This window comes from Coregonus lavaretus (genome assembly GCF_964263955.1).
Source record: "Coregonus lavaretus genome assembly, chromosome: 33".
Lineage (NCBI taxonomy): Eukaryota > Metazoa > Chordata > Actinopteri > Salmoniformes > Salmonidae > Coregonus > Coregonus lavaretus.
The window spans coordinates 13,666,743-13,686,408 of NC_140020.1; the positions used below are offsets into that span (position 1 = coordinate 13,666,743).

At 43.8% G+C, this 19,666-nt stretch overlaps 1 protein-coding gene across 1 annotated transcript in view; it reads right to left on the reverse strand.

Annotated features, from left to right (window-relative positions):
* Positions 1 to 9,319, reverse strand: part of LOC311108689 (protein 4.1-like) — a 54,090-nt gene extending 44,771 nt beyond the window's left edge. The window contains exons 1-3 of the mRNA XM_084151407.1: positions 9,230 to 9,319; positions 5,440 to 6,017; positions 4,724 to 4,954 (exon numbers count right to left, since the gene is read on the reverse strand). Of these exons, the coding sequence (XP_084007533.1) occupies positions 4,724 to 4,954; positions 5,440 to 6,003 (795 nt within the window). The 5' untranslated portion in view covers positions 6,004 to 6,017; positions 9,230 to 9,319. The remainder of the gene's footprint in view (positions 1 to 4,723; positions 4,955 to 5,439; positions 6,018 to 9,229) is intronic.
* Positions 9,320 to 19,666: the final 10,347 nt, after the last annotated feature.

The following is a 19,666-nucleotide window of genomic DNA, read 5'->3' on the forward strand; positions in this document are numbered from 1 at the left end:
TGATCCCCTGCTGATTTTGTACGTTTGCCCACTGACAAAGAAATTATCAGTCTATAATTTTAATGGTAGGTTTATTTGAACAGTGAGAGACAGAATAACAACAAAAAAATCCAGAAAAATGCATGTCAAAAATGTTATGAATTGATTTGCATTTTAATGAGGGAAATAAGTATTTGACCCCTCTGTAAAACATGACTTAGTACTTGGTGGCAAAACCCTTGTTGGCAATCACGGAGGTCAGACGTTTCTTGTAGTTGGCCACCAGGTTTGCACACATCTCAGGAGGGATTTTGTCCCACTCCTCTTTGCAGATCTTCTCCAAGTCATTAAGGTTTCGAGGCTGACGTTTGGCAACTCGAACCTTCAGCTCCCTCCACAGATTTTCTATGGGATTAAGGTCTGGAGACTGGCTAGGCCACTCCAGGACCTTAATGTGCGTCTTCTTGAGCCACTCCTTTGTTGCCTTGGCCGTGTGTTTTGGGTCAATGTCATGCTGGAATACCCACCCACGACCCATTTTCAATGCCCTGGCTGACGGAAGGAGGTTCTCACCCAAGATTTGACGGTACATGGCCCCGTCCATCGTCCCTTTGATGCGGTGAAGTTGTCCTGTCCCCTTAGCAGAAAAACACCCCCAAAGCATAATGCTTCCACCCCCATGTTTGAAATTTTACATTTACATTTTAGTCATTTAGCAGACGCTCTTATCCAGAGCGACTTACAGGAGCAATTAGAGTTAAGTGCCTTGCTTAAGGGCACATCGACAGATGTTTCACCTAGTCGGCTCGAGGATTAGAACCAGCGACCTTTCGGTTACTGGCACAACGCTCTTACCCACTAAGCTACCTGACGGTGGGGATGGTGTTCTTGGGGTCATAGGCAGCATTCCTCCTCCTCCAAACTCCTGCGAGTTGAGTTGATGCCAAAGAGCTCCATTTTGGTCTCATCTGACCACAACTCTTTCACCCAGTTCTCCTCTAAATCATTCAGATGTTCATTGGCAAACTTCAGACGGGCATGTATACGTGCTTTCTTGAGCAGGGGGACCTTGCGGGTGCTGCAGGATTTCAGTCCTTCACGGCATAGTGTGTTACCAATTGTTTTCTTTGTGACTATGGTCCCAGCTGCCTTGAGATCTTTGACAAGATCCTCCCGTGTAGTTCTGGGCTGATTCCTAACCGTTCTCATGATCATTGCAACTCCACGAGGTGAGATCTTGCATGGAGCCCCAGGCCGAGGGAGATTGACAGGTCTTTTGTGTTTCTTCCATTTGCGAATAATCGCACCAACTGTTGTCACCTTTTCACCAAGCTGCTTGGCGATGGTCTTGTAGCCCATTCCAGCCTTGTGTGGGTCTACAATCTTGTCCCTGACATCCTTGGAGAGCTCTTTGGTCTTGGCCATGGTGGAGAGTTTGGAATCTGATTGATTGATTGCTTCTGTGGACAGGTGTCTTTTATACAGGTAACAAACTGAGATTAGGAGCACTCCCTTTAAGAGTGTGCTCCTAATCTCAGCTCGTTACCTGTATAAAAGACACCTGGGAGCCAGAAATCTTTCTGATTGAGAGGGGGTCAAATACTTATTTCCCTCATTAAAATGCAAATCAATTTATAACATTTGACATGCGTTTTTCTGGATTTTTTGGTTGTTATTCTGTCTCTCACTGTTCAAATAAACCTACCATTAAAATTATAGACTGATCATTTTTTTTGTCAGTGGGCAAACGTACAAAATCAGCAGGGGATCAAATACTTTTTTCCCCTCAAAAAAAAGTATTTAGTCAGCCAACAATTGTGCAAGTTCTACCACTTAAAAAGATGAGAGAGGCCTGTAATTTTCATCATAGGTACACGTCAACTATGACAGACAAATCGAGATTTTTTTCTCTCCAGAAAATCACATTGTAGGATTTTTAATGAATTTATTTGCAAATTATGGTGGAAAATAAGTATTTGGTCACCTACAAACAAGCAAGATTTCTGGCTCTCACAGACCTGTAACTTCTTCTTTAAGAGGCTCCTCTGTCCTCCACTTGTTACCTGTATTAATGGCACCTGTTTGAACTTGTTATCAGTATAAAAGACACCTGTCCACAACCTCAAACAGTCACACTCCAAACTCCACTATGGCCAAGACCAAAGAGCTGTCAAAGGACACCAGAAACAAAATTGTAGACCTGCACCAGGCTGGGAAGACTGAATCTGCAATAGGTAAGCAGCTTGGTTTGAAGAAATCAACTGTGGGAGCAATTATTAGGAAATGGAACACATACAAGACCACTGATAATCTCCCTCGATCTGGGGCTCCATGCAAGATCTCACCCCGTGGGGTCAAAATGATCACAAGAACGGTGAGCAAAAATCCCAGAACCACACGGGGGGATCTAGTGAATGACCTGCAGAGAGCTGGGACCAAAGTAACAAAGCCTACCATCAGTAACACACTACGCCGCCAGGGACTCAAATCCTGCAGTGCCAGACGTGTCCTCCTGCTTAAGCCAGTACATGTCCAGGCCCGTCTGAAGTTTGCTAGAGTGCATTTGGATGATCCAGAAGAGGATTGGGAGAATGTCATATGGTCAGATGAAACCAAAATAGAACTTTTTGGTAAAAACTCAACTCGTGGTGTTTGGAGGACAAAGAATGCTGAGTTGCATCCAAAGAACACCATACCTACTGTGAAGCATGGGGGTGGAAACATCATGCTTTGGGGCTGTTTTTCTGCAAAGGGACCAGGACGACTGATCCGTGTAAAGGAAAGAATGAATGGGGCCATGTATCGTGAGGTTTTGAGTGAAAACCTCCTTCCATCAGCAAGGGCATTGAAGATGAAACGTGGCTGGGTCTTTCAGCATGACAATGATCCCAAACACACCGCCCGGGCAACGAAGGAGTGGCTTCGTAAGAAGCATTTCAAGGTCCTGGAGTGGCCTAGCCAGTCTCCAGATCTCAACCCCATAGAAAATCTTTGGAGGGAGTTGAAAGTCTGTGTTGCCCAGCGACAGCCCCAAAACATCACTGCTCTAGAGGAGATCTGCATGGAGGAATGGGCCAAAATACCAGCAACAGTGTGTGAAAACCCTGTGACGACTTACAGAAAACGTTTGACCTGTGTCATTGCCAACAAAGGGTATATAACAAAGTATTGAGAAACTTTTGTTATTGACCAAATACTTATTTTCCACCATCATTTGCAAATAAATTCATTAAAAATCCTACAATGTGATTTTCTGGAGAGAAAAAATCTCATTTTGTCTGTCATAGTTGACGTGTACCTATGATGAAAATTACTGGCCTCTCTCGTCTTTTTAAGTGGGAGAACTTGCACAATTGGTGGCTGACTAAATACTTTTTTCCCCCACTGTATATATTTTTGTTGTTGTTGTGAAGTGCCAGTTTCGTGAGGTTGATGTCCTGTTGAGATCATAATCTGCAGAAGCAGCAGCAGTAGTAGTACACATCAGAGGAGCTAAAAATAGCCCCGGGCTCCACCGGTAGCATGGGAGGAAATAACAATGGGTCTGACATGAAAACCTGGCAATCTGTTCAACAGGATTATACGTAACGCTCTCCTCCTCTTCCAGCACACAACAACATTATCGTAATGAGGTTCATCGAATAAGGAGAGGCTGCAGTGGACAGCTCCAGTACAGCCAAGGGATGTTTTCTCCTGGGACAATACTATGTCAACAACATGACAATGGTTCTGAATTTTCTTAGCGCAGATACACAACTAGGCCAGGGGTGTCAACCTCATTCCATGGAGGGCCTAGTGTCTGCTGGTTTTAGTTTTTTCCCTTTAAATTAAGATCTAGACCAGTGGTTCCCAAACTGTGGGGCGCGCCCGGAGGAACTCAGTCCGGCTTTCAACTTACTCTTGAATGTTGTAATTGGGTAGTGCATCATCAGTTTTCCTCTTGTCATGGCAGTCATTGCATACCTTAGAGAGCTATTTAGAACTTGTCAGAAATGTCCAGATCAACTAGCCCATGTCATCCCCCCAAGAAATTCCCCATATTTTGTTGTAATGTTTGAGTCGCTCAAATATCACGAGACATGGCAAAATGTATAGAATTGAAATAAAATGTACTTTAAAACAGTTCTCTGTACCCCTTGACAAAATGTGTAGAATTGCAGGAAATAAGTGTAAAACCTGCAAAATTGTCTCTCCACCAACAATAAGTGTGTGAACAGTTTGTGTCATGAACAGTGCTTGTGCCCATAGAAATAGATGTGGAGGGCACGGGATGTTCTCCAATGCTGGAAGGGGGGCCTGAGTAAAAAAGTTTGGGAACCCCTGAGCTAGACAACCAGATGAGGGGAGTTCCTTACTAATCAGTGACCTTAATTCATCAATCAAGTATAAGGGAGGAGTGAAAACCCGCCGACACTCGGCCCTCTGTGGAATGAGTTGGACATGTGAACAGGCTATTCATCTGTCATAACACAGGATTAAAAGGTAGCCAATTTTTTCCTCTGAAAGATAGCAAAAAGGCAATTACCGCAAGCTTCAAAATAACCTTGGGACTCTTCACAATATACACTATAGTAAACACTTAAAATACTAGTTTAACATCTGGTCTGACTTCTATCACCAATGTTCAACCATATGATCTGACGTGATCAGAAACTACTATATTTAGGGTCTCGTCTGTGATCTGGACTTTGATATAGAGCGTGTTACTTTTCTTAGAACAATGGGAAAGACTAAAGACACTCACCTCCACCTCGCAGGGGAACTGGCTTCCATCAAGCATGGTCACATGACACATCACCATCTTCACCTTCTTGGTCAGTTTCAGCGGCGACTTGATAAAATAATGTCCTCCCTCAGGCTTCAAGCTCTCTTCCTCGTCTTTCTTCTTCTCTCCTCCTTCCTCTGTCTCTTTATTCTCCTCCTCCACTGCACTCTTCTCCTGAGATTCCTCTACTGCTTTCTCCTCCTTAGCAGGCTAGACACAAATCACCAAGAGGAGAATCAGAGACAGAACACAGGCCATTTTGTCAACAGTGATTTGTCAAAGAGTAGCCTAGTTCTGCTTAGTGCCATAGATTGTCAGCACAGCTCTGCGAGAACCATATGAGTATAACTTTTATCGCAGTACACACCACTTTTAACCAGCAGAACTCATGTTTTCCATTGGCCTGATCACTGCAGATGATGTCATTGGGTGGATAAAAATTGAAACATGGAAAAGGGCTGGGGTTTGGCTGGAATATCGACAAGCACAACGAGGAGATGTTATCCTGCAGCCTAATAGCTACTGTCAGCAAGCCAGCAAAGAAGCAGACCATCTTGATAAGTAAAGCTACAGTAAACATAGTAATCTGGGTTCTCAATTCAATAGTTGAATTGAAAAACAACTGCAAAGATAATGGAGAGACAGTTAGGGGTGTGTGTGTAGAGTATTTATATGGCCAATATAGGCTAGTATACCTGAGTTTCTGCACTGCCAGTGGAATGATTCTCCTCTTCTTTTTCCTCTGAATTCACTTCCTCTTTCTGTTCTGGCTCCGCCTCTCCGTTCACTTTCTCTTCTTCAACCTGTGGTTCAGCTGCTGTGGGCGATGATGTCTGCTCTGCCTTGGCCTGTTCCGCCTTCTCAACCTCCTCCTTCACCGGGACCACACCTCCCTCTTCCTTGGGCGTCGCCTGGCTCTCTTTGGGTCCCACCGTGCTTTGAGACTTCTGCCTCTTAAGCCATGGAGGGAGGAACCTGGAGATGCCTTTCTTCTCTGAAGCTGGTGGTGAGGCTGGGGAGTCCTCTCCCTCCTGTGCTGTGGCGTTGTCGGCAGGCTGGGCCTCTTCCTGGTTCTCCTTGGCCTCTGCAGGGGCCTCTGCTGAGTCTGTTGCCAGAGCGGGGCTTTCGTTGGCGGACTGCTCGGCGGCCTCGTCTGTCTGGGTGGTGGCTGGTGGTTCTGGTTCAGGTGCTGCAGGCTGCTCCTCCGCCTTCTCCGGCTCTTTTTTCACCTCCGTCTCAGATCCCACCTCTGTCGTCATGGTCCCCAGTCACACTGCACACAGAGAAAGAGAGATAGGGAATAGAGTTAAACCAGGAGAAGATAACATATCTAGTGATGTGAGTACATATGATACTAGTCTATTAGTAAATGGGTGTCGTTGTCGTCATGTTGCAGGTAGGTCAAAGTGTATATCAATTCTAGTCTACACTGTTATTTTCTTTCTCATGCAACACAACTGGAAAAACAAAGATGACGCAATAATACCAGCTGTATTTTTGTCAGCCGTGATTCATTTTGGCAGATTTCGACATGATATAATTGGAGCGTACTAAAATGGCATGTAGATAAGGGATGTGCAGTGGCCATCAATGGCTGGTTGCTAAGGAGCTAACTTAACTGCATCCCCCACCAGAGAGGAGCAGTGGCCCCAGGCAGAACCAGGCTTCAACCCAAATATCAGTGACAAGGGAGCGGCTCCGCACAACGCACTTACACTTATTCACCATGACAACAGGACTCAAAAGGTAAGAGATTCAGGTTTGCCACGCCCATCTCTCTCAGTTTCACAGAAAATCATGGAATGATATTAGAGCCGAGTATCTGGATAATGGTGTTGAGTTTCTTGGAGAATGTGAATCCATGTTGGAAGTGTCATGTTCCAGAGAGGAGGACATACCCTCTGTGAAATGAAATGGACAAAGTGCTGCAGGGTAGAGCAATGACTCAGCCAGTCTCTATAGAGACAAATTCACTTAATCAAATTATCTACCCTGACTAAATCCATTTATTTCCTTTCTCCTGATAACAAATGTGATTGTATTGAAAATCTGTTTTGTAAAAGAGATTAACCTTAGCTGGCTACCTCTAGAATCAAGTCAGAATTTATCAATTAAATGTACCTGGCATTCTATGGTTCACTGCAGTTACTTTTGTCACAATCAATGAGAGAGGAGCACACGCACTTCATGGAACAATATTCAGAACTAGGCAGCATGCAGGGGGATTTATAAATAGAAAATGGTCGCTCGCGCATGACTGGCCACTCTATTGAGGGAGGAACAAAACAATTTTATGGTCATTTTTTGGGTTCCGCACATTTTACAGCAGGTCATGTGACACACGTTGACACAGAGGAATTAAGGAAGGCAGCAACTGAGAAGACTCAGGGAACGGTTGAAAATGTAACCAAGAAAAGGACATTCTAGTATTATCCTATCAAGAACTAACAGGGGTGAGGGACACTTCGGTAGCCAAATGTAACCGAAAGAACAGGCTAGGAGGACACATTCCGGGCTTCTTCAGTTCAGATTCATCTTAATCAAGTTGCAACAAATAAAATGACAGAGCCCAAAAAGTAAACTGTGTAGATGACACGCATCAAAAACAGTGAGCAACTTAACCCAACGAATGGCATTATAACGGACACTGCTTCCTCACTGATGTGTGGGCTACATTCAGGACACATGTACAAAATCACAAATGAAGACGTGCTGTGTAGGCCTAGGCTACACCTCAAATGGTTGAAATTCGACCTATAAATCACACAATCTATTCTAAAGAAATAGGTGACATCTAGGCCTAATCTAATCAAGAAAATGCTATTTTGAACTTAAACATCAATACACTGAATAATGCCCCTTGAATATAGGGCAGGCTCAGTCTGGTATATGAAATCACAACAGAGATTAAATGAAATAGAATACCATGTTGAATACTATAGCCTGCAGGTTCAAAACTCAACAGTGAAATCCAGAGCATATTTCTACCAACCTTGCAACAGGGGAGCGACTATCTCAGCCATTCAGTGGTATCATGGCCTGGCCAACCCAGCAGAGTGCAGGCAAAATCACAAATCTGCAAACGCTTGCACATTATGGGAGTTTGTGAAACAACACAGCCTGTCAGAACCAATCAATCCTTGTCAGCAAAAAACAAAATTGTGTCTCTATAGAGAGACGTGACTGACATGCTCTAACCTCATGCCATCAGATATTTTCTTTAAGAAGCGAATATCATCACAGACATTAGCCAGTAGACACAATAGACCGGAAGTCATAGATTGCCTCAACACATACATAAATACACACTGGTCCTGGAGGTGGGTTATGGTTAGCCTAATTGTTTATGCTTGTAAAAACATGCGTCTCGGTTTACGTTGTCTATATAATCATCACTTACGCTAGGAGAACTGTGGGTGTGACAGTCAGAGGTATTTTAAGCGTGTGTGTGTGTTGGCTGTACACATCCAGCTCAAGTGTAGGCTACATGGAGGTGTTGAGTGATGAGGGACTTGGCTTATCTCCAGTCGTATCAAACCCTTCACCTCCCTACACCACATCAGCATATCGCCTCATTACACTAATTAGGCACATTTTGACAATTAGAGTATACACCGAATGTGTATTTACTGGAAAGGAGCATCAAGCTTACTCACGGTGCACTTTCACCACCCTGTGAAGTTCATCATAACTTATTTAATTTGTAGCCTAATAAACTGCATAGTTTCCCGAGTTATAGTGGGAGGACCTAACACCATATCATTGGTTATTATATCAATATTTGCGCATAAACAGTTTGCACTGTGATTTCTCACATAATACATTTTACCGACACAAAAAGATCCCACGTCGGACAAACAAATTATCTGTCGGCATTTATACAATTGTACAGGAACTTCCTGTTTCCATCACAGCGGTCGAGATTTATTTTAATACTCTATGACTCTCTGGTCATTCCCAATTGGCTGCGGTGTGTTTGTTGTTATTGTACTGTTCAATAGTGTCTCTTCCTCTTAATGTGAACCATAGGTAGTGCAGAGAGCAGAGTCTGCAGCTAAGTGTGCTGCTGTGCTGTGTGGCTGGCTGGGGATTGTTTTGCTTAGTGTCTGCGCCCCACGAGGCATACCGTACCGGGATTGCTGCAGCTTCAAAAGGATCTGCGACAAGCAGGCTTTCATTTCCCCCTTATCCCACGACACTACCCTCCAATAAAAACAACACACACATCCCCCAACAGTGGCAGGAGAATACTATGAAAAGGCTGCCATGGCTCCTTCCATTGCTGCAGAGCTGCCATTCTGTTTCATCTTTAGACACAGGTTAGCTGTTTTATTGTAGCACGGTGTTGCGTTTCTGTGTATCAAGCCATTGAAAGAAACGCCCTTGTATCTCCACGCTTTGTGACAATACCACATGTGGAATTTTGTCTGCACGCACACACACACAATGTCACCAACAGAGCACACATGCATAATGAATACTCACGTCTTATAATCACACACAAGGCATGACAATGTTGTGCTTGGGAAAACAAGGATGTCACTGCAACAACAACCAAGACAACGCCCCTCAATGATTAGTCCAACTGATTAACAGCGGGACATTGACTAGCTAAAGTCAAATTGCCAGTATTTTGTTCCCAAATTCCAAAAGAAGAATATTCGGTTTATCCCCATATCTACTCAATCTTGAACCACAAGTTCCTGGAATGGCTGCATCCTGAGCACTCTTTGTGTCCCGCTAAACTCAAATCAGCTGACCTGTCATTCTATGAAAGTGAACGGTAGATGAAGTGCATTGACTATTAGCCAGCCGCGTGAGCCTCAGAGAAGTAGCCTCAGTACAGTAAGCCAGTGCACAGTTGTGGTGCAGGGCTGGGTGTGGGTGTGAGCACTAAGCAGCGCCTTACCGTGATCTCTCCCCCTCTGATGGCCAACTCAGACTGTCCTTTCCTGTCACCTTCCTGTGCTCTATTCCAGCTGATCAGCTTCCTGCTCTACACGCTGCGGTTATTACCGCACTCAGCACCAAACTCAGGGGGACAGACAGAGCCAGAGAGAAGAATAAGGGTGAGGAGAGGGAGCCAAACGTGGCTGAGAGAGAGATAACGGGGAGGGAGGAGGGATAGAGTGAACGAAGGAGGCAGACCCCACCCCTGCTGTGTATGTGCCAAGAGAGGGGATGTTAATGGACACTTGCGTTCAGGGACCAAGCGCTTGCTCTCCCTCTCCCCGCCAGTCGTGTCCTCTCCTGTCTCCTCAGGGGACACTTCAATCCAAAGCTATAGTTTAACAGTCTCAAACCAGCTCTGTGCGGCAGTAGATAGCTAACTACAAGATTTAACATGCTAACCACTGTGGTTTGGCTCCCATCTAAACCTAAATGACTGGAGTTTAAAGAGCTCTGAGGAGCCGGTCCTCAAACGATCCAGTTTTACACACCATTCCAGAGTGTAGACAAGAGGTAGGCCTATTCTCAGCAGAACAGAGACTTACAGTACAAGAATCAACCTGGTCCTCTAAGGTAATATCTTATGTTTCACCGAGTCGTGGCTGAACGACGACATGGACAACATACAGCTAGCGGGCTATACGCTACATCGGCAAGCTAGAACGGCTGACTCCGGTAAGACAAGGGGTGGCGGTCTGTGTATATTTGTAAACAACAGCTGGTGCACAAAATCAAATACTTAGGAAGTCTCGAGGTTTTGCTCGCCTGAGGTAGAGTATCTTATGATAAGCTGTAGACCACACTATTTACCAAGAGACTTTTCATCAATATTTTTCATAGCTGTCTATTTCCCACCACAAACAAATGCTGGCATTAAGATTGCACTGAATGAGCTGTATAAGGCCATAAATCAACAGGAAAACGCTCATCCAGATGCAGCGCTCCTAGTGGTCGGGACTTTAATGCAGGGAAACTTAAATCCGTTCTACCTAATGTCTACCAGCTTGTTAAATGTGCAAACCAGAGGAGAAAAAAACTCTAGACCACCTTTACTCCACACACAGAGACACATACAAAGCTCTCCCTCGCTCTCCATTTGGCAAATCTGACCATAACTCTATCCTCCTGATTCCTGCTTATAAACAAAAACTAAAGCAGGAAGCACCAGTGACTCGGTTAATAAAAAAGTGGTCAGATGATGCAGATGCTAAGCTACAGGACTGTTTTGCTAGCACAGACGAACATGTTCCGGGATTCTTCAGATAGCATTGAGGAGTACACCACATCAGTCACTGGCTTCATCAACAAGTGCATTGATGATGTCGTCCTCACAGTGACCGTACGTACATACCCCAACCAGAAGCCATGGATTACAGGCAACATCCGCACTGAGCTAAAGGGTAGAGCTGCCGCTTTCATGGAGCGGGTCTCTAACCCGGACGCTTATAAAAAATCCTGCTATGCCCTCTGACGAACCATCAAACAGGCAAAGAGTCAATACAGGACTAAGATTGAATCGTACTACACCGGCTCTGATGCTCGTCGGATGTGGCAGGGCTTGAAAACTATTACAGACTACAAAGGGAAGCACAGCCGCGAGCTACCCAGTGGCACAAGCCTACCAGACGAGCTAAACCACTTCTATGCTCGTTTCGAGGCAAGCAACACTGAAGCATGCATGAGAGCACCAGCTGTTCCGGATGACTATGTGATCACGCTCTCCGTAGCCAATGTGAGTAAGACTTTTAAGCAGGTCAACATTGACAAGGCCGCAGGGCCAGACGTAATACCAACATGTTTCAAGCAGACCACCATAGTCCCCGTGCCCAAGGACACTAAGATAACCTGCCTAAATGACTACCGACCCATAGCACTGACGTCTGTAGCCATGAAGTGCTTTGAAAGGCTGGTCATGGCTCACATCAACACCATTATCCCAGAAACCCTAGACCCACTCCAATTTGCATACCGCCCCAACAGATCCACAGATGATGCAATCTCTATTGCACTCCACACTGCCCTTTCCCACCTGGACAAGAGGAACACCTACGTGAGAATGCTATTCATTGACTACAGCTCAGCATTCAACACCATAGTGCCCTCTAAGCTCCTCACTAAGCTAAGGATCATGGGACTAAACACCTCCCTCTGCAACTGGATCCTGGACTTCCTGACGGGCCGCCCCCCAGGTGGTAAGGGTAGGTAACAACACATCTGCCACACTGATCCTCAACACGGGGGCCCCTCAAGGGTGCGTGCTCAGTCCTGCAATCCAGGACCTCTATACCAGGCGGTGTCAGAGGAAGGTCCTCAAAATTGTCAAAGACTCCAGCCACCCTAGTCATAGACTGTTCTCTCTGCTACCGCACGGCAAGTGGTACCGGAGTGCCAAGTCTAGGTCCAAAAGACTTCCCAACAGCTTCTACCCCCAAGCCATAAGACTCTTGAACAGCTAATGATGGCTACCCGGACTATTTGCACGGCCCCCCCCACCCAATCTTTTTACGCTGCTGCTACTCTGTTAATTATTTATGCATAGTCACTTTAACTCTACCCACATGTACATATTACTTCAACTAGCCGGTGCCCCCGCACATTGACTCTGCACCGGTACCCCCCCTGTATATAGCCTCCCTACTGTTACTTTACTTCTGCTCTTTTTTTCTCAACACTTTTTTGTTGTTTTATTTTACTTTTTTATTTAAAAAATAAATGCACTGTTGGTTAAGGGCTGTAAGTAAGCATTTCACTGTAATGTCTACACCTGTTGTATTCGGCGCATGTGGCCAATATAATTTGATTTGATTTAATGGCATAAGCATGCGCTGCCCTAAACTACCTTTTGGCCAAATCTTTATCCCAGTATTAGTGCTAACATCACACATTATACTTATATTAAATTATACTTATGCAAAGAAGTATTTTTCTATTCTACTGCCATTTACTTTGTTCGTATTCTTATCTTGTATTATTTCTTATTGTTGTTGCATTGTCGAGAAGGAACCTGCAAGTAAGTATTTTGTTGGACGATGTATACCATGTGTATCCTGTACATACGACTAATAAACTTGAAACATTGGGTGACAGATGGAAGGACTAAACTCATGTCAATGTACAGTGAAACAGATGGATCTACAGTAAACACGATAGTGGGAGTTAACAGCCATGTGTCCAACATGGTACAGTTGTACAGCAGAGAATGGCGCAAGGGGACTCTGCATTTTTTAGGGAGGGGCACTCTGAAGAAGAGTCGGTATCCCCAAAGTGTGCCCTACGAAGGGGTGCGTGCCCCAAGAGAGATCAAAGCTGTGTGTCGTGCAGAGGGGAGGCGGGATGGATAAGAGGGTGTCTGTCGGGAAGCCACAGCCCCATCACTGGGAGGGTCACCGCAGGATTAAACTAAGAGGAATGTCCAGATGCCCCAAAGGATGAAAAGACCACAGACAAAGGGGTTCATGTCCCCGGGTCTCATGGCACTAGACGTACATTTTCTCTTTCCTCTGAAGCCTTCGGCGACTGTCTTTTTTTTGGTCATTTAGCAGACACTCTTATCCAGAGCGACTTACAATTAGTGTATCGAAGCACATCAAGTACGGATTCCTTTATTGGAGATCAAACAACAAGTTTGGCTGTTAAATGGATACGGAGAAGAGCAAAAAGCCACAAGTGTTGGAACAGAAGCATTCATTTGTTCCACTGTGTAGAGCACTGCCGAGAGCACAAGACTTTCCTGAGGAACACGTCTAAACCAAACTTTATGTGCCCCATCTGGGATTTAGGAGTTGCTATAGCAACAGGAAGTTCCCAGTTGTGCATGCAGCACACACTGTTACCTCGGCAGTAACACGCAGCTAGGGTCTCAATGGCAGGATAAAAGCCAGTTTGAATCAGTGTCGCTCTAGAGTTCAGACCAGAGTATGTGAGCGGAGCAAGCCCAATTTGACTGGAGATCGGAGCGAGTTTCCCAAAGGCTGGAGCATCGGCCTTCTCACCCGCTCCAATTTCACTCCAATACCGCTCATTTAATGAGCTCAGGGCATGCCCGGCCCAGCATGCTTTTTTGTAGGCTACTTGTGTGCTGCTATAGCCCCTTGCTTTAACTATTGTCATGTAGTTTGTTAAATATTTTCTATAAAAAACTGATAACACACAGGAGCACATCAAGGTGACTTAGAAAGATGAAGAGGACCAAGAGCATGAGAGGGAGTGTGGTGATGTAGTGTCCACAACTAAAGAATCATTGTGGAATCTGAGAAGACACATATCCCGAAAGCATGATGGTGTACTACGTGCACATAACATAAAGGAGTGTGTCATTGTAGCAAAGTATATACAATTGAAGTCGGAAGTTCACATACACCTTAGCCAAATACATTTAAACTCAGTTTTTCACAATTCCTGACATTTAATCCTAGTAAAAATTCCCTGTTTTAGGTCAGTTATAATCACCACTTTATTTTAAGAACATGAAATGTCAGAATCATAGTAGAGAATGATTTATTTCAGCTTTTATTTATTTCATCACATTCCCAGTGGGTCAGAAGTTTACATACACTCAATTACTATTTGGTAGCGTTGCCTTTAAATTGTTTAACTTCGGTCAAACGTTTCGGGTAGCCTTCCACAAGCTTCCCACAATAAGTTGGGTGAATTTTGGCCCATTCCTCCTGACAGAGCTGGTGTAACTGAGTCAGGTTTGTAGGCCTCCTTGTTCGCACACTCTTTTTCAGTTCTGCCCACACATTTTCTATAGGATTGAGGTCAGGGCTTTGTGATGACCACTCCAATACCTTGACTTTGTTGTCCTTAAGCCATTTTGCCACAACTTTGGAAGTATGCTTGGGGTCATTGTCCATTTGGAAGACCCATTTACGACAAAGCTTTAACTTCCTGACTGATGTCTTGAGACATTGCTTCAATATATCCACATAATTTTCCTTCCTCATGATGCCATCTATTTTGTGAAGTGCACCAGGCCCTCCTGCAGCAAAGCACCCCCACAGCATGATGCTGCCACCCCCGTGCTTCACGATTGGGATGTTGTTCTTCGGCGTGCAAGCAACCCCCTTTTTCCACCAAACATAACGATAGTCATTATGGCCAAACAGTTCTATTTTTGTTTCATCAGACCAGAGGACATTTCTCCAAAAAGTATGATCTTTGTCCCCATGTGCAGTTGCAAACCGTAGTCTGGCTTTCTTAATGGTGGTTTTGGAGCAGTGGCTTCTTCCTTGCCGAGCGGCCTTTCAGGTTATGTCGATATAGGACTCGTTTTACTGTGGATATAGATACTTTTGTACCCGTTTCCTCCAGCATCTTCACAAGGTCCTTTGCTGTTGTTCTGGGATTGATTTTTGCACTTTTCGCACCAAAGTACGTTCATCTCTAGGAGACAGAACGCGTCTCCTTCCTGAGCGGTATGACGGCTGCGTGGTCCCATGGTGTTTATACTTGCGTACTATTGTTTGTACAGATGAACGTGGTACCTTCAGGCGTTTGGAAATTGCTCCCAATGATGAACCAGACGTGTGGAGGTCTACAATTTTTTTTCTGAGGTCTTGGCTGATTTCTTTTGATTTTCCCATGTCAAGCAAAGAGGCACTGAGTTTGAAGGTAGGCCTTGAAATACATCCACAGGTACACCTCCAATTGCCTGAAATGATGTCAATTAGCATATCAGAAGCTTCTAAAGCCATGACATCATTCTCTGGAATTTTCCAAGCTGTTTAAAAGGCACAGTCAACTTAGTGTATGTAAACTTCTGACCCACTGGAATTGTGAAACAGTGAATTATAAGTTAAATAATCTGTCTGTAAACAATTGTTGGAAAAATTACTTTTGTCATGCACAAAGTAGATGTCCTAACAGACTTTCCACAAATTTCTTGTTAACAAACTTTAGTTTTGGCGTGGTTGAAAAACAAGTTTTAATAACTCCAACCTAAGAGTATGTAAACTTCTGACTAACTATAACTATAAATATATATATATATATAAAATACAGTACATGTCAAAAGCTTGGACACACCTACTCACTCAAGGGTTTTTCTTTATTTTTACTATTTTCTACATTGTAGAATAGTGAAGACATCAAAACTATCAAATAACACATATGGAATCATGTAGTAACCAAATAAGTGTTCAACAAATACAAATATATTTTAAATTTCTAAACACCCACCCTTTGCCTTGATGACAGCTTTGCACACTCTTGGCATTCTCTCAACCAGCGTCATGAGGTAGTAACCTGGAAAATTTGAACGTTTCTTCAAGTGCAGTAGCAAAAACCATCTATGATGAAACTGGCTCTCATGAGGACCGCCACAGGAATAGAAGACCCAGAGTTACCTTTGCTGCAGAGGATAAGTTCATTAGAGTTACCAGCCTCAGAAATTGCAGCCCAAATAAATGCTTCACAGAGTTCAAGTAACAGACATCTCAACATCAACTGTTCAGAGGGGACTGTGTGAATCAGGCCTTCATGGTCGAATTGCTGCAAAGAAACCACTACTAAAGGACACCAATAAGAAGAAGAGACCTGCTTGGGCCAAGAAACACAAGCAATGGACATTCGACCGCTGGAAATGTGTCCTTTGGTATGGAGTCCAAATTTGAGATTCTTGGTTACAACCACTGTGTCTTTGTGAGACGCGGTGTGGGTGAACGGATGATCTCCGCATGTGTAGTTCCCACCGTAAAGCATGGAGGAGGTGGTGTTATGGTGTGGGGGTGCTTTGCTGGTGACACGGTCTGTGATTTATTTACAATTCAAGGCACACTCAACCAGCATGGCTACCACAGCATTCTGCAGCGGTACGCCATCCCATCTGGTTTGGGCTTAGTGGGACTATCATTTGTTTTTCAACAGGACAATGACCCAACACACCTCCTGGATGTGTAAGGGCTATTTTACCAAGAAGGAGAGTGATGGAGTATTACATCAGATGACCTGGCCTCCACAAGCCCCCGACCTCAACCCAATTGAGATGGTTTGGGATGAGTTGGACCGCAGAGTGAAGGAAAAGCAGCCAACCAGTGATAAGCATATGTGGGTACACCTTCAAGACTGTTGGAAAAGCATTCCAGGTGAAGCTGGTTAAGAGAATGCCAAGAGTGTGCAAAGCTGTCATCAAGGCAAAGGGTGGCTATTTGAAGAATCTCAAATATATGTTTTATTAATTTATTTGTTTAACACTTTTTTGGTTACTACATGATTCCATATGTGTTATTTCATAGTTTTGATGTCTTCATTATTATTCTACAATGTAGAAAAGTAAAAATAAAGAAAAACCCTTGAATTAATAGGTGTCCAAACTTTTGACTCTGTGTGTGTGTGTGTGTGTGTGTGTGTGTGTATATATATAAAAATCTGATCTCTTAAAAGTTCCGTTCCATTATCTATACAATCGGCTATCATTGATTTTGGCCCAATAGGACTGACATATTAGCTCTTTCAAGGAGCTTTCTGTTTTGATATGGTTATTTTGCATAAAAACGTTTAGGCCTACCTATAGAGAAAAACTAAAACAACAACTGCATCCCTACCCAGCCTGGCAAGAGTGGCCCGAAGGGTGTTTAGCATCCCCAGCGGCTCTGCAAGAACGGAGAGGGTATACTCCGCTGCTGGCCTGCTCTCCAGGCACCATCGCATGAGCCTGAAGACAGACTCTGGCCAGACTAGTGTTTCTTAAAGTGAATTCAAAAAGGCACTAATAAGGCTTTTGTTTCATTAAATTTGTATTAAATTTGTATTTGGTTCTAAGTAAGTCACAGCCTATATGTGCAATTTATAGACTATAATGATTTAATACAACAAAATGTTGATTAAATGCTGAGCACTTAAAAGGGATAATCCACCCCAAACCACAAATTCCTATGATTAACAGTGTTAAATACGTGAAGAATAAAAAAATTGTTAACAAATGTTTCATTTTGTTGTTATAACAAGGTTGGTAGAAACGTTTTGGGAAATCTGTTGCAGCTCAAGTCTACTACAAAACCCACAATGCAATGCTAGGTAGCTAGCTAGAAAACATAGGTACACACAACAATACCAAAGTCAATATCTGCATGTGAACAAACTGCACTATCAATTTAGGAGTCTATTTCACAGAGTTCAACTTTCAGTTCGTCTCTGCCCAGAGTGAGACCAGTGTACATTTATTTCCCACAGAGATATTATGTACGTTGCGTACGTTGCCCATGCGTCGTCAATGGGCCACGCGCTGCATTGTGGGCTATTCTGGGACAAGGAGTGCTCTCCTTCAAGGAGTGAATGGGAATTAATTGGGCGCTAGCTCAAAAACTGAATGTTAGCATGAATGTCATTAACAATTAGAACAACATTGCAAATATTTTCCAAGATGTGAGATAATTAACTTGTTCTCTGTAATATTGCATAGCTTTGGAATTGGGACATTGCGTACTAGAGGAAATTAGGCAGGTTTCTTGAATCATACCCTGACTTTGAGAAGGGATAACGTGACGATTAGTTTAGCAACAGCGTGACGCAGCATGACAATGTGAATGCAATGAGTTCGCAGTCAGTTGGGTGGGGAGTTTCTCCATTCATTGCCCAATGGGATTCCCATCTCCTATTTTCAGTAATATCTGTTTCCCACAGACACACATTGCGACATCGTACTTGAAGGAGAAACGGAGTTGAATAATTTAGTACACTGTTTAGGTTGAGCACATCTAAGCAATATATATATACACGTTGTCATGACAATATAAAACGGATGGATGTGTTCTAGACAAGTATGCCCATACCATCTATTGGTTGATTTGGCGATCTGGAGTGCAGGTCATTGTTGTAAAAGCGTTATTAAAATGTGATTACCTATCGTCAGTGACGATAATTATGTAGCTATGACGCGTTCCTACACAATTTCCTGATTTTCACAGACACCACTTAGAAGTTAAATCATGGGGAAACGTTTTATTTTACCCACTGATAGAACATAGGCGTTCACCAAATTGACAGGAGTTAAGATTGGTATTTCTGGGAGTGGCTTATTTGTTTTAATGTTCCTGCCAGCCTAGTGTGTTGCACTCGCAAATGCTTCACAATGTATTTATTTGTAAGCTAGAGCCTTGAAATAATAGGCTAATAATATATCCTAAAGAATTACTTTTCCTTCCTTCTTAGGCTACCCGTCTGGCTCCTGACCTATTCAGTAGGGGTGTAACGGTTCACCAAACCCACAGTTCCGTACGTATTGCGGGTTTGGGGTCACGGTTCAGTTACAGTACAGCGGAAAAATGAAACTCCAACATTTACTGTAGTTACTTGTTGTTTATTTGGCAAAATACGCAAAAAGCACCCTATTTGTGGCCCAAGTCCACCATCCAGTCCATCATTCACAATGTTCCTGGCATTGTCTGTTGTGACAGGGATTGTCACAGTAGAGGTCTAAAAAGTTGGACCCGTTCCAAAATGGACCTGGGGCTTCCCCACCCAGACAAATACATTTTTTTAAATAGAGACCCGTTCCGAACGGCCAAGGAGGGAGGGAGGGAGAGGAAGCAACCAACCGAGCCGACTTGCGCTAGTAGACTAACTTCTAGCTTGTCATAGCTAGGTTATTTATCATCCAATATGATTACGTAGTACCTGTCTTGACTGCATCAAACCGAGAGAAGCTAGTTGGCTAAGATTGCTAGCTAGCCAGTTAGCTAGGCTAATTGAGTCTGCATGCACTTCCTTCAGTTACAAATAACACCTCCATTCAGATTATTAAATAGCAGCCTACCTGTTGACCCTTGTCAATTCCTTCAATTCCATCTTCCATTGATTAGATAATCTCCTAACTTTGCCACACGGAGGCTCGATGACTGTATTAGCGCTTTGGTGACTTGTGATTGGCCGACAACAACAAGCTACACGCTTGCCACTGCATATGCTATCCTCGTTGAGCAGTGGCGAACATACTACACTGAACAATATAAACGCAACATGTCAAGTGTTGGT